A 15,916-nucleotide genomic window follows, 5' to 3' on the forward strand; every position below is an offset into this window, starting at 1 on the left:
TAGCAGGTCAACTCAACCATACACCCTGTCTGATATACAGCAGGTAAACTCAAACATACACCCTGTCTGATATACAGCAGTTAAACTCAACCATACACCCTGTCTGATATACAGCAGGTAAACTCAACCATACACCCTGTCTGATATACAGCAGGTAAACTCAACCATACACCCTGTCTGATATACAGCAGGTAAACTCAACCATACACCCTGTCTGATATACAGCAGGTAAACTCAACCATACACCCTGTCTGATATACAGCAGGTAAACTCAACCATACACCCTGTCTGATATACAGCAGGTAAACTCAACCATACACCCTGTCTGATATACAGCAGGTAAACTCAACCATACACCCTGTCTGATATACAGCAGGTAAACTCAACCATACACCCTGTCTGATATACAGCAGGTAAACTCAACCATACACCCTGTCTGATATACAGCAGGTAAACTCAAACATACACCCTGTCTGATATACAGCAATAATACAGTAGTTTAGTAAGGCTTTATGTGCTATATGCTGCAGGCTACTGTAGATGTGTAGTTCATACTCAACAGTCATTATTACAGTAATAATACTGTAGATATGGTTTATGCCTGACACCTCTGTGTGTATAGGAATGATCATAGAATATGGTTCCTCTGTGTGTGTGTGTGTGTGTGTGTGTGTGTGTGTGTGTGTGTGTGTGTGTGTGTGTGTGTGTGTGTGTGTGTGTGTGTGTGTGTGTGTGTGTGTACATATATGTGTATGTGTGTGTGTGTGTGTGTGCGTGTGTGTGTGTGTATATATATATATATGTGTGTGTGTGTGTGTGTGTGTGTGTGTGTGTGTGTGTGTGTGTGTGTGTGTGTGTGTGTGTGTGTGTGTGTGTGTGTGTGTGTGTGTGTGTGTGTGTGTGTGTTTACAGCGTTGGTTGGTGTGCTGCGTGTATGTGTGTGTGTGTGTGTGTGTGTGTGTGTGTGTGTGTGTGTGTGTGTGTGTGTGTGTGTGTGTGTGTGTGTGTGTGTGTGTGTGTGTGTGTGTGTGTGTTTACAGCGTTGGTTGGTGTGTTGGTGTGCGGGTGTGTGTGTTGGTGTGCGCGCGTGTGTGTGTGTGTTTACAGCGTTGGTTGGTGTGTTGGTGTGCGCGTGTGTGTGTGTGTTTACCGCGTTCGTTGGTGTGCTGGTGTGCGCGCGTGTGTGTGTGTGTGTGTGTGTGTGTGTGTGTGTGTGTGTGTGTGTGTGTGTGTGTGTGTGTGTGTGTGTGTGTGTGTGTGTGTGTTGGTGTGCGCGTGTTTGTGTGTGTGTGTTTACAGCGTTCGTTGGTGTGCTGGTGTGCGCGCGTGTGTGTGTGTGTGTGTGTGTGTTTACAGCGTTGGTTGGTGTGTTGGTGTGCGCGCGTGTGTGTGTGTGTGTGTGTGTGTGTGTGTGTGTGTGTGTGTGTGTGTGTGTGTGTGTGTGTGTGTGTGTGTGTGTGTGTGTGTGTGTGTGTGTGTGTGTGTTTGTGTGTGTTTACAGCATTGGTTGGTGTGTTGGTGTGCTGTGTGTGTGTGTGTGTGTGTGTTTTAGATCAACATGGGAATTTTTGACCTAGAAATAGAAAGTGTGGGAGATTATTCTCCTTTTGAAGAGCCCCACAACAATATCTCACCTCCATCACAGCATTTTGCACAGTTGATGAAATCTTAATCTGAGAGTTGTGTCAGTGGAAAGGGGTTATTACTTAGATATTTTACAATTACTGGTGAACACTGAATAATGCACTATTAAAACATATCATTCATTTAGGGGAGAGGTTGGAGAGAAGGGAGAGAGAGGGGGAATGACAGGAGAGAGAGGGGGGATTACAGGAGAGAGAGGGGGAATGACAGGAGAGAGAGGGGGGAATGACAGGTGAGAGAAGGGGAATGACAGGAGAGCGAGGGGGGAATTACAGGAGAGAGAGGGGGAATTACAGGAGAGAGAGGGGGGAATGACAGGTGAGAGAAGGGGAATGACAGGAGAGAGAGGGGGAATTACAGGAGAGAGAGGGGGGAATTACAGGGGAGAGAGGGGGAATTACAGGAGAGAGAGGGGGAATGACAGGTGAGAGAAGGGGAATGACAGGAGAGAGAGGGGGAATTACAGGAGAGAGAGGGGGGAATGACAGGTGAGAGAAGGGGAATGACAGGAGAGAGTGGGGCAATGACAGGAGAGAGAGGGGGAATGACAGGAGAGAGAGGGGGAATGACAGGTGAGAGAAGGGGAATGACAGGAGAGAGAGGGGGAATTACAGGAGAGAGAGGGGGAATTACAGGGGAGAGAGGGGGAATTACAGGAGAGAGGGGGGGAATGACAGGTGAGAGAAGGGGAATGACAGGAGAGAGAGGGGGGAATTACAGGAGAGAGAGGGGGAATGACAGGTGAGAGAAGGGGAATGACAGGAGAGAGAGGGGGAATGACAGGAGAGAGAGGGGGAATGACAGGAGAGAGAGGGGGAATGACAGGAGAGAGAAGGGGAATGACAGGAGAGAGAGGGGGAATGACAGGAGAGAGAGGGGGAATGACAGGTGAGAGAAGGGGAATGACAGGAGAGAGAGGGGGAATGACAGGAGAGAGAGGGGGAATGACAGGAGAGAGAAGGGGAATTACAGGAGTAAGAAGGGGAATTACAGGTGAGAGAAGGGGAATGACAGGAGAGAGAAGGGGAAGGACAGGAAAGAGAAGTGGAATTACAGGAGAGAGAGGGGGAATGGCAGGAGAGAGAAGGGGAATTACAGGAGAGAGAGGGGGAATGACAGGAGAGAGAAGGAGAATGGCAGGAGAGGGGGAATGACAGGAGAGAGAAGGGGAATTACAGGAGAGAGAAGGGGAATGACAGGAGAGAGAGGTGAGAAAGAGAGAGAGAGAGAGAGAGAGAGAGGGAATGGCAGGAGAGAGAGGGGGAATGACAGGAGAGAGAGGGGGAATGACAGGAGAGAGAAGGGGAATGACAGGAGAGAGAGGGGGGGAATGACAGGAGAGAGAGGGGGAATGACAGGTGAGAGAAGGGGAATGACAGGAGAGAGAGGGGGGAATGACAGGAGAGAGAGGGGGAATGACAGGAGAGAGAAGGGGAATGACAGGAGAGAGAAGGGGAAGGACAGGAAAGAGAAGTGGAATTACAGGAGAGAGAGGGGGAATGGCAGGAGAGAGAAGGGGAATTACAGGAGAGAGAGGGGGAATGACAGGAGAGAGAAGGAGAATGGCAGGAGAGGGGGAATGACAGGAGAGAGAAGGGGAATTACAGGAGAGAGAAGGGGAATGACAGGAGAGAGAGGTGAGAAAGAGAGAGAGAGAGAGAGAGAGAGGGGGAATTACAGGGGAGAGAGGGGGAATTACAGGAGAGAGAGGGGGAATTACAGGAGAGAGAGGGGGAATGACAGGAGAGAGAAGGAGAATGGCAGGAGAGGGGGAATGACAGGAGAGAGAAGGGGAATTACAGGAGAGAGAAGGGGAATGACAGGAGAGAGAGGTGAGAAAGAGAGAGAGAGAGAGAGAGAGAGGGGGAATTACAGGGGAGAGAGGGGGAATTACAGGAGAGAGAGGGGGAATTACAGGTGAGAGAAGGGGAATGACAGGAGAGAGAAGGGGAAGGACAGGAAAGAGAAGTGGAATTACAGGAGAGAGAGGGGGAATGGCAGGAGAGAGAAGGGGAATTACAGGAGAGAGAGGGGGAATGACAGGAGAGAGAAGGAGAATGGCAGGAGAGGGGGAATGACAGGAGAGAGAAGGGGAATTACAGGAGAGAGAAGGGGAATGACAGGAGAGAGAGGTGAGAAAGAGAGAGAGAGAGAGAGAGAGAGAGGGGGAATGGCAGGAGAGAGAAGGGGAATGGCAGGAGAAAGAGAGGGGGAATGACAAAAGAGAGAGAGAGAGAGAGAGAGAGAGAGAGAGAGAGAGAGAGAGAGAGAGAGAGCGAGAGAGAGAGAGAGAGAGAGAGAGAGTATGAGAGAGTAAGAGAGAGAGAGAGAGAGAGAGGGATGGTTAAGGTGGGCAGAGCAGCACCAGTCCAGGCTCTAGACACAACAGCACTGTCCAGGCAGGCAGGCAGGCAGGCAGGCAGGCAGGCAGGCAGGCAGGCAGGCAGGCAGGCAGGCAGGCAGGCAGGCAGGCAGGCAGGCAGGCAGGCAGGCAGGCAGGCAAGCACGCAGCAGGCCTAGGGCCAGAAGCCACTGGTCAACATCGTCAATACACACACACACACACACACACACACACACACACACACACACACACACACACACACACACACACACACACACACACACACACACACACACACACACAGGTCAACACCACTGATGTAACACAATGAGCTCAGCGGTGGTTGAGTCATCATGAGATGCCATGGCTGGATGAGTTTGGAGGGTATTCAAGCAAACCAAAGACAAAACAATGTGAATCTGGCTGTTTGTCACAAGTATTGTGTCAACAGCCCCCACTGCTGCCCCACAACTGCAAACACACACACACACATTTTGTAGAGAGAGGTTGAGTCGTCACACAAACACATAGACACTTGTTTAACCAGCCTGGAATGCTATCAGATGACTTGTATTTAACCCAAAACCTTTCAGTTGAACTGTATCTTTCTCACATCTATCTCTCTCACCCTCTCTCACCCTCTCTCACCCTCTCCCTCTGACGTGGCTGGTGTCTGTGTAATGATATACACTGTCAGGTTTAAAGCAATACACACCTGGCTTATCAACACAACATGTAGAAAATAGTTCATAGAATTATCTCCATAAACTCATTGTAAGGAGTGCGTACTGGCGGCAAAGAAGTCAGGTGCAGGAGAGCAAAAACTTTGTTACAAAGGAGCAGTTTAATAATAAAAACCACCGGGATCAGAACAAACAATCAATGGGTACAAAACCCCGTCGCACACCAGAATAAACGATCACATGCACTTACAATAAACAATTCCGGATAAGGACATGGGGGGAACAGAGGGTTAAATACACAACATGTAATGATGGAATTGAAACCAGGTGTGTGGGAAGACAAGACAAAACAAATGGAAAATGAAAAGTGGATCGATGATGGCTAGAAGACCGGCAACACCGACCTCTGAACGCCGCCCGAACAAGGAGAGGAACCAACTTCGGCGGAAATCGTGACAATACCCCCCCCCTGACGTGCTGCTCCAGCAGTGCGCCGACACCGGCCTCGGGGACGACCCGGAGGGCGAGGCGCAGGGCGATCCGGACGAAGATGGTGGAACTCCTGCAGCATAGTCCTCGACCGGAACCCAGCACCTTTCCTCCGGACCGTACCCCTCCCACTCCACGAGATACTGAAGGCCCCTCGCCCAACGCCTCGAATCCAGTATGGAGCAAACGGAGTACGCCGGGGCCCCCTTGATGTCCAGAGGGGGCGGAGGAACCTCCCGCACCTCAGACTCCTGTAGCGGGCAAGCCACCACCGGCCTTAGGAGAGACACATGGAACGAGGGATTAATACGGTAATCGGGGAGAAGCTGTAACTTATAACAAACCTAATTCATTCTCCTCAGGACTTTAACTGGCCCAATAAACCGCGGACCCAGCTTCCGGCAGGGCAGGCGGAGGGGCAGGTTTCAGGTCGAGAGCCAGACCCGGTCCCCCGGTGCGAACACCGGGGCCTCACTGCGGTGACGGTCTGCGTTCTCTTTTTGGCGCAGCACAGCCCGCTGAAGGTGAACACGGGAAGCTTCCCATGTCTCCTCTGCGTGCCTGAACCAGTCGTCCACCGCAGGAGCCTCGGTCTGACTCTGATGCAAGGCGGCAGAACCGGCTGGTACCCTAGTACGACCTGGAAGGGAGAGAGAGGTTAGTGGAGGAGTGGCGAAGCGAGTTCTGTGCCATCTCAGCCCAGGGCACGAACGCCGCCCACTCCCCTGGCTGGTCCTGGCAATAGGACCACAGAAACCTGCCCACATCCTGGTTTACTATCTCCACCTGCCCATTACTCTCGGGGTGAAACCCTGAAGTAAGGCTGATCGAGACCCCCAGATGTTCCATGAACGCCTTCCAGACCCTAGACGTGAACTGGGGACCTCGATCAGACACTATATCCTCAGGCACCCCGTAGTGCTGGAAGACGTGCGTAAACAAGGCCTCCGCAGTCTGTAGGGTCGTAGGGAGACCGGGCAGAGGGAAGAGACGACAGGGCTTAGAGAACTGATCCACAACGACCAGGATCGCGGTGTTACCCTGTGAGGGGGGAAGATCAGTAAGAAAATCCACCGACAGGTGCGACCATGGCCGTTGTGGAATGGGTAAGGGGTGTAGCTTCCCCTGGGCAGGTGCCTAGGAGCCTTACACTGGTCGCACACCAAGCAGGAGGAAACATAAACCCTCATGTCCTTAGCCAAGGTAGGCCACCAGTACCTCCCGCTCAAACAGCGCACTGTCCAACTGATCCCAGGATGACCAGAGGAGGGTGACGTGTGGGCACAACAGATCAACCGGTCACAAACAGCAGACGGGATGTACAGATGCCCAGCGGGACACTGGATGGGAGCGGGCTCTGCACGTAACTCCCACTCAATGTCCGTGTCCAGCTCCCACACTACCGGTGCCACCAGGCAGGAGGCGGGGAGTGTGGGAGTGGGATCCATGGGCCGCTCCTCTGTGTCATACAGCCGGGACAATGCGTCTGCCTTCACGTTCTGGGAGCCTGGTCTGTCGGAAAGGGTGAACACAAAATGGGTGAAAAACATGGCCCATCTTGCCTGGCGAGGGTTCATTCTCCTCGCTGCCCGGATGTACGCCAGATTGCGGTGGTCAGTCCAGATGAGAAAAGGGTGTTTCTCAATCCAATGTCTCCACGCCTTCAAGGCCTTGATGACAGCCAACAGCTCCCGGTCCACCACGTCATAGTTTCGCTCCGCCGGGCTGAGCATCTTCAAGAAGAAGGCACAGGGGCAGAGCTTCGGTGGCGTACCCGAGCGCTGAGAGAGCACAGCTCCTATCCCAGCCTCGGACGTGTCCACCTCCACTATGAACGCCAAAGAGGGATCGGATGGGCCAGCACGGGAGCCGAGGTAAACAGAGACCTCAGGTGACCAAAAGCCCTGTCCGCCTCAGCCGACCACTGCAAAAGTACCGGGCACCCATTCAGCAGTGAGGTAATGGGAGCCGCTACCTGACCAAAACCCCGGATAAACCTCTGGTAGTAGTTGGCAAACCCTAAGAACCGTTGCACCTCCTTTACGGAGCGGTGGCCTCCCTAATCAACCCTGACCCTAATGGTTGACTATCAATGGGGATCCCTAAACTATCCCAGCCGCGCCTGAATCGACGAGCGCCTTATGCTGGGAATGCAGGTAAAACTCAGGAAAAGTGACATACAAAAACATATGTGCAACAGAGGGCTCTGGGTGAGAATGGTGCCGGCTCACTGGGGGTGACGCCAGAGCGCCCTGCCTGCTGCTTCGATACCCAGAGGAACCAACCCGGCACCGACCAGCAGTGTGACCTCTGCGGCCACAGATGGTGCACGAGACGAGGGCGGATACCCTCTCACGGCCCGAAGGAGCCGGGTGGACGGTTGCCAGGTATAAGTCTAGCTGCAACAGGAACTTCTGGCAGTTCGCAGCCGTCCCATCGTATTCCTGGGGAAGGGAGAGACGAATCCCACTGGGACCAGGAGAAGGAGGGGCGCGTAGTGGAGACCCTGGTTGTGCTGGTGGAGGCGCTGGTAGAACTCCCTGTCTCTCCCAGCGGTCCATTGTCTGGACAACGCGATCCATGGCGGTGCCAAGATGGTGGAGCATTGCTGCATGCTCCCGGACGCGCTCCTCCACCCCTATACCCGCGGTACCTGCTCCTGCTGACTCCATATAGTTAGGTCCAGAATTCTGTAAGGAGTGCGTACTGGCAGCAAAGAAGTCAGGCGCAGGAGAGCAAAAACTGTGTTACAACGGCGCAGTTTAATAATAAACACCACCGGAAACAGAACAAACAATCAATGGGTAACAAAACCCGTCGCGCACCAGAATAAACGATCACATACACTTACAATAAACAATTCTGGACAAGGACATGGGGGGAACAGAGGGTTAAATACACAACATGTAATGGTGGAATTGAAACCAGGTGTGTGGGAAGACAAGACAAAACAAATGGAAAATGAAAAGTGGATCGATGATGGCTAGAAGACCGGCGACGCCGACCACCGAACGCCACCCGAACAAGGAGAGGAACCAACTTCGGTGGAAGTCGTGACACTCATCAATATTTTGAGCCATTATCTCAGAGAAACTTCAGCTAGCTGGCAAATTTGATGGTGGCTGAAGAATTAAGAAATAGGCAGCTATTGATGTTTATGTAGGTAGTACGGCCTTCTTCTCACTAAATAAAAAGTGCAGTAATGTGCTTTTGGAAATGAGTGTGTCTTGTGGATGAATACATTCATGTCTAGTAGTTTGACTATCAACAGCCAGAAGGATAATGGTCATGTCTGGTAGTTTGACTATCAACAGCCAGAAGGATAATGGTCATGTCTGGTAGTTTGACTATCAACAGCCAGAAGGATAATGGTCATGTCTGGTAGTTTGACTATCAACAGCCAGAAGGATAATGGTCATGTCTAGTAGTTTGACTATCAACAGCCTGTCTGGTAGTTTGACTATCCAGAAGGATAATGGTCATGTCTGGTAGTTTGACTATCCAGAAGGATAATGGTCATGTTGTTACAGGCGTCATATAGAGGAGACCAAGGCGCAGCGTGTAGAGTGCTCATTGTTATATATTTTAATGAAAACCAACACTAGACAAAATGACAGCCAACAGTTTCGTCAGGTTAACAAACTAAACAGAAAGCAACTACCCACAAAACACCATAGAAAAACCCTAACTTAAATATGATCTCCAATTAGAGACAACACGAAACAGCTGCCTCTAATTGGAGATCATCACAAAACTCAACATAGAAATAGAAAAACAAGAACTAAACATAGAAACAAAAAACATAGACTGCCCACCCATATCACACCCTGACCTAACTACACAGAGAAAAACTAGCTCTCATAGGTCAGAGCGTGACACATGTCCGGTAGTTTAACTACCCAGAAGGATAATGGTCATGTCTGGTAGTTTGACTATCCAGAAGGATAATGGTCATGTTTGGTAGTTTGACTATCAACAGCCTGTCTGGTAGTTTGACTATCCAGAAGGATAATGGTCATGTCTGGTAGTTTGACTATCCAGAGTCTAATAAATGGAGTGCTGCCTGACAGAAAAAGTACTGAGGACTCCCTCTTCGTCTTCTGTTGTCTCATAACCAGACTGTATAATAGGAGAGATATTAATATAATAACTAGGTTGAATAATAATAGAGGAATAGCAGAAGTCTGGACTCTAGACACAATAACACAGGTCTAAAAATAAATCTACTGTAGTCCCCTTCGTGTGTGTGTGTGTGTGTGTGTGTGTGTGTGTGTGTGTGTGTGTGTGTGTGTGTGTGTGTGTGTGTGTGTGTGTGTGTGTGTGTGTGTGTGTGTGTGTGTGTGTGTGTGTGTGTAAACCCACCCTGTCATACATGCAGGGCAGCATACTTGCTGGTCTGTGTCATAGACGTGGGTTACTCAGCACATAACATTCTCGATCAATGTGTTTGTGCTTGTGGCTCACCGGGAAACCGCACTACCACAGAGCACTTCAGGGCAGAGAGAGAATTTAGAGAGAAAGTGAGAGAGACAGAGAGAGACAGAGAGAGATAGAGAGAAAATCAGAGAGAGAGAGAGACAGAGAGAGACAGAGAGAGAGACAGAGAGAGAGACAGAGAGAGAGACAGAGACAAAGAGTGATAGAGAGAAAAACAGAGAAAGGAGAGAGAGAGAGAGAGAGAGAGAGAGAGAGAGAGAGAGAGAGAGATGCACTGTTCTCTATTAGCCACAATAAACCTCTCTCTTCTTGAGAAAGATGCTCCTTGGCCCCGTAATCATATCAGAACATTTGATTTGATTATTTCACTTTCTCAGACGCACAAAGGTTAAATAAGCTCCGGGAATAATTGTATGAGTTATCTTGTTAAATAACCATATGTAACAGTATAACTTCCGTCCCTCTCCTCGCCCCTACCTGGGCTCGAACCAGGGACCCTCTGCACACATTGACAACAGCCACCCTCGAAGCATCATTACCCATCGCTCCACAAAAGCCACGGCCCTTGCAGAGCAAGGAGAACAACTACTTCGAGGTCTCAGAGCGAGTGACGTCACCGATTGAAACGCTATTAGCGTGCACCTCGCTAACTGGCTAGCCATTTCACATTGGTTACACATACAGTCTCTGCCATTGAACAAATGTAATAAACAGTTAATTCACATTGAAACCCTATTGAAATGACATGATAACAGTTAATTAACGCTGCCACCCCTGGTTCTCAGGAAGGAGGGGGACTTTGTGGAGCGTCGTTGGAAGGACGTGAGGGTGGGAGACTTCGTTAAGGTGGTGTCTAACGAGATCCTCCCAGCTGACCTGTTGCTTCTCCACACCTCCGACCATAACGGGGTGTGTCACATTGAGACCGCCACCCTGGATGGAGAGACCAACCTCAAACAGAGACAGGTCGTCCCAGGACTCTACACACAGGTGAGGATTAATGACATTAAAGTCCCTGTTTTGAAAATATAAGTCCTCACCGTTTCATTGTGAAAATCCTCACCGTTTCATTATGAAAGGCCTCACTGTTTCATCATGAAAAGCCTCACCGTTTCATCATGAAAGGCCTCACTGTTTTGACAACCAACATTCTTTGAAATAATGCATCTTTGTATTCATGAGTTGTAATGAAAGCTTCTGGATTTACAGGTTTGTTTTAATGGATTCTGGAACCATCGAAACACATTCCAGTTCTGGGAAACTGTTCCTGCCTTTCTCCTAAACAGTTTGAATGTGTGTGGTTTTTTTCCTCAGGATTTTCCCTTTAAGCCGCAACACTTCAACAGCACAGTAGTCGTTGAAAAACCCAACGACAACCTCAATCATTTCAAAGGTTACATGTGAGTATCAGCAACAACAACAACAACAACAACAACAGCAACAGCAACAACAACAACAACAACAACAACAACACAATTATACTGTTTCCAAAGAGTCCAACCAAACCAGTCATGTTGTGTATGAATGAAGCCAAGCTAAATTGATGAAATTCCCTTTACTGTATCTCTCCTGATGCTCTAAAAAAAAAGCATTACTTTACGGCTCTTGTAGCTTCTCATCGACGTTCTTAGAGCCCCATAGCTTTTATAGCAGCTCCTATGTCCACTCTCCAGTCCAGTTAGGCCATAAAGGGAGAGAATTAATTATAGAGTGCATCTAAAATTGCATCCTATTCCCTATGTAGTGCACTGCTTTTGGACACACTACAGTGTCCTACATTTGGGCGCACTACTTTTGGGTGCCGTTTTGGACGCACCCATGGAGAATATATAGGGGGTAATGAATACCTAATGACACGTGAGTGTAAAAGAATGGTCCCTACTCTGGGTCTCTCTGCAGAGAGACGGCTGATAACAGGAAGTTGGGCTTTGGGATTGACAGTCTGCTGCTGAGAGGGTGTACTGTCAGAAACACAGACCATGCAGCTGGGTTCGTGGTGTACGCAGGTGAATATAACCTCTGACCTCTACTGTTACATCTTTACGTTCCTGGTTAAGTTATTACATTTATTAAGTTCATTAATTACAGCAAATATGAACATTTGAGTCTTTACATTGGAACATCAGAAAAGACGATGAGCCTCATTTGAGTAAACACTTACCTGCTTGCGACCACGTAGCGGCTCACTAGCGGCCCGCCGCTGGCCAAGTTGGCGCTGCTACAGCATTTTGCTCATCTCTTGTTTCAGGCCGTGAGACCAAGTCCATGCTAAATAACAACAGACCCAGATACAAATGCAGCAAACTGGAACGCAAGATGAACATGGACGTGCTCTTCTGTGTCATTGTTCTCTTCTGCATGTGCCTTGTAGGAGCGCTTGGTAAGTTGAACCTACAGTTCACCCCAAGTCCAATACCATACAATCATGGTAACACAGTATTTGAAGGATACACACCTACATATAGACCTGATGATAATATATTTGTAAACCATACCAAGCCGCATAGGAGAACTAGTTAATCTACCCTACATTAATTATCATACAATTACTACATCATATTGTACTAATATACTTTCCCTATCAACCTATAGGTCTACGTACTGATATAGCCAAGACAACCGCATCTTCTAGCAATGCACTGTATAAAGAAGTAAAGTCCCAAATGGCACCTTATTTCCTACATAGTGCACTACTTTTGACCAGAGCCCCATAGGCCCTGGCTAAAAGTAGTGGACTAAGTAGGGAATAGGGTGCCATTTGGGACACACATCAGCTCCCAGGGATAATAACTACTTAACTAGACACCGGGCCTGTTAGGACAGCTCTTTTCTGTCCATATAAACACATGGTTGGGTGGAAGAGGCAAGGCAGGCAAGGAGCAAGGAAGGAGGGTGTGGTCAAAACAACACATTCACTAGCCAAGGTTAATGTTCTCATCCATTGACCTTTATACACTCTTAGAAAAAAAGGCTGTCCCCACCGGCGAACCCTTTTTGGTTCTTGGTAGAACCCTTTTTGGTTCCTGTTAGAACTCATTTGGTGTCCATGTAGAACCTCTTTGCGTGAAGGGTTTTACATGGAACTCGAAAGGGTTCTACCTGGAACCAAAAGGGTTCTACTTGGAACAAAAAAGGGTTCTTCAAAAGGGGATCTCCTATGGCAAAGGTACAAGACTGCATTTTTTTTCTAAGAGTCTAGGAAGTGATGTAAACATTGATCCGGTCCAGCTCCCAAGATTAATGTTGTAATCCATGGAACTCCATGGACCTTATAGGAAGACATTTAAACATAAGTCACTGGCCATCATATACAGTGAACAGAAGAAGAGGGGAAAGGAGGGAGGAAAACATGACAGAAACAACCCCTGTTCTGAGGCGGAGGAGTGTGATTAATCCACCTGTCCTTAACGTCCTTTTTCTTTCATACCCCCCTCCCCTCCTTTCCTCTCCTCCTGATCTTACCCTTCTCTCCTCCTGTTCTTACCCTCCTTTTATGTCCTGTTCTTACCCATCTTTCCTCTCCTCCTTTCCATCCTCCCCTCCTGTTCTTACCCTCCTCTCCTCCTGTTCTTACCCTCCTCTCCTCTCCTCCTGTTCTTACCCTCCTCTCCTCTCCTCATGTTCCTACCCTCTTCTCCTCCTGTTCTTACCCTCCTCTCCTCTCCTCCTGTTCTTACCCTCCTCTCCTCTCTTCCTGTTCTTACATTCCTCTCCTCTCCTCATGTTCTTACCCTCCTCTCCTCTCTTCCTGTTCTTACCCTCCTCTCCTTTCCTCCTGTTCTTACCCTCCTCTCCTCTCTTCCTGTTCTTACCCTCCTCTCCTCTCCTCCTGTTCTTACCCTCCTCTCCTCTCCTCATGTTCTTACCCTCCTCTCCTCTCCTCATGTTCTTACCCTCCTCTCCTCTCCTCCTGTTCTTACCCTCCTCTCCTCTCCTCCTGTTCTTACCCTCCTCTCCTCTCCTCATGTTCTTACCCTCCTCTCCTCTCCTCATGTTCTTACCCTCCTCTCCTCTCCTCCTGTTCTTACCCTCCTCTCCTCTCCTCCTGTTCTTACCCTCCTCTCCTCTCCTCATGTTCTTACCCTCCTCTCCTCTCCTCTCCTCCTGTTCTTACCCTCCTCTCCTCTCCTCATGTTCTTACCCTCCTCTCCTCTCCTCATGTTCTTACCCTCCTCTCCTCTCCTCCTGTTCTTACCCTCCTCTCCTCTCCTCCTGTTCTTACCCTCCTCTCCTCTCCTGTTCTTACCCTCCTCTCCTCTCTTCCTGTTCTTACCCTCCTCTCCTCTCCTCCTGTTCTTCCCCTCTTCTCCTCCTGTTCTTCCCCTCCTCTCCTCCTGTTATTACCCTCTTCTCCTCCTGTTATTACCCTTCTCTCCTCCTGTTCTTCCCCTCCTCTCCTCCTGTTATTACCCTCTTCTCCTCCTGTTATTACCCTCCTTTCCTCCTGTTATTACCCTCCTCTCCTCCTGTTATTACCCTCTTCTCCTCCTGTTATTACCCTCTTCTCCTCCTGTTATTACCCTCCTCTCCTCCTGTTATTACCCTCTTCTCCTCCTGTTATTACCCTCTTCTCCTCCTGTTATTACCCTCCTCTCCTCCTGTTATTACCCTCTTCTCCTCCTGTTATTACCCTCTTCTCCTCCTGTTATTACCCTCCTCTCCTCCTGTTATTACCCTCTTCTCCTCCTGTTATTACCCTCTTCTCCTCCTGTTATTACCCTCCTCTCCTCCTGTTATTACCCTCTTCTCCTCCTGTTATTACCCTCTTCTCCTGTTATTACCCTCTTCTCCTCCTGTTATTACCCTCTTCTCCTCCTGTTCTTCCCCTCCTCTCCTCCTGTTATTACCCTCCTCTCATCCTGTTATTACCCTCCTCTTGTCCTTTCTCACCTCCTTTTGCTCCATTCCTTGTCCTTCCTCTTCTACTTCCTTTCACTCCATTTTCTCATCCCTTCATCCCCTTCTCCCTCCCTCCTTTTCCCCTCACCTTCCCCAAACAGGTCATTACATCTGGCTGGAGTCGTTTCCCAGCATGCCTCTCTTCCTGATACCAGACAGCCATGGTCATCTGGACCAGCCCCCCCTGTCTAGCTTCTATATGTTCTTCACTATGATCATACTACTGCAGGTAGAGAGAGTGTGTGTGTATGTGTGTGTGTTGGGAGAAACATCATGATCGGTGAACAGCCATAAAGCATTTGTGTGTCTGTGAATTTGAGTGTGCACCAGTATGACATCACTCTGACTGTGACTGTTGGACAACCATCAACCCTTTTTCTTCCTTCCTTCCTTCCTTCCTTCCTTCCTTCCTTCCTTCCTTCCTTCCTTCCTTCCTTCCTTCCTTCCTTCCTTCCTTCCTTCCTTCCTTCCTTCCTTCCTTCCTTCCTTCCTTCCTTCCTTCCTTCCTTCCTCCCTACCTCCCTACCTCCCTCCTCTCTTCCTCTCTCCCTCCTCTTTTCCTCCTTCCCTCATCTCTTCCTTCTCTTCCTCCCTCCTCTCTTCCTTCTCCTCCAGATCCTGATTCCCATCTCCTTGTACGTATCCATTGAAATTGTGAAGGTGGGTCAGGTGTTCTTCATCACTAACGACATAGACCTGTATGATGAAGAGACAGACAGCAGAGTCCAGTGTAGAACCCTCAACATCACTGAGGACCTAGGACAGATTCTGTACGTCTTCTCGGACAAGACTGGTACCCTCACAGAGAACAAGATGGTGTTCAGAAGATGCACCATCATGGGAACCGAGTATGCACACAACGAGAATGGTAAAGAAACAATGGGAATTATAAAGAAATAATGGGGAAGGCAAAGAAACAATGGGAACTATAAACAAACAATGGGAACTGTAAACAAACAATGGGAACTGTAAACAAACAATGGGAACTGTAAAGAAACAATGGGAACTATAAACAAACAATGGGAATGGTAAAGAAACAATGGGAACAATAAACAAACAATGGGAACTGTAAAGAAACAATGGGAACTGCAAAGAAACAATGGGAACTGCAAAGAAACAATGGGAACTGTAAAGAAACAATGGGAACTGCAAAGAAACAATGGGAACTGCAGTGGTGGAAAAAGTATAACATTTTCATACTTGAGTAAAAGTAAAGCTATCCTCAATAGAAAATGACTCAAGTAATAGTGAAAGTCACCCAGTAAAATACTACTTGAGAAAAAGTATTTTGTTTTAAAATGTTCTTAAGGATCAAAAGTAAATGTATGAATAATTAAAAATTCCTTATATTAAGCAAACCAGACAGCACCATTTTTTCAATTTTTTTTATTTACGGACAGCCAGGATCACACTCCAATAC

At 48.6% G+C, this 15,916-nt stretch overlaps 1 protein-coding gene across 1 annotated transcript in view; it reads left to right on the plus strand.

The window, feature by feature from the left end:
* The window catches only part of atp10b (ATPase phospholipid transporting 10B), a 51,767-nt gene that overhangs the window by 676 nt on the left and 35,175 nt on the right, over nt 1–15,916 (plus strand). Inside the window, 6 exon segments of the mRNA XM_045724209.1 lie at nt 10,383–10,587; nt 10,912–10,997; nt 11,497–11,603; nt 11,846–11,977; nt 14,598–14,725; nt 15,112–15,364. Coding sequence (XP_045580165.1) covers nt 10,383–10,587; nt 10,912–10,997; nt 11,497–11,603; nt 11,846–11,977; nt 14,598–14,725; nt 15,112–15,364 — 911 coding nt within the window.

Source organism: Salmo salar, chromosome ssa09, assembly GCF_905237065.1.
Source record: "Salmo salar chromosome ssa09, Ssal_v3.1, whole genome shotgun sequence".
Taxonomy (NCBI): domain Eukaryota; kingdom Metazoa; phylum Chordata; class Actinopteri; order Salmoniformes; family Salmonidae; genus Salmo; species Salmo salar.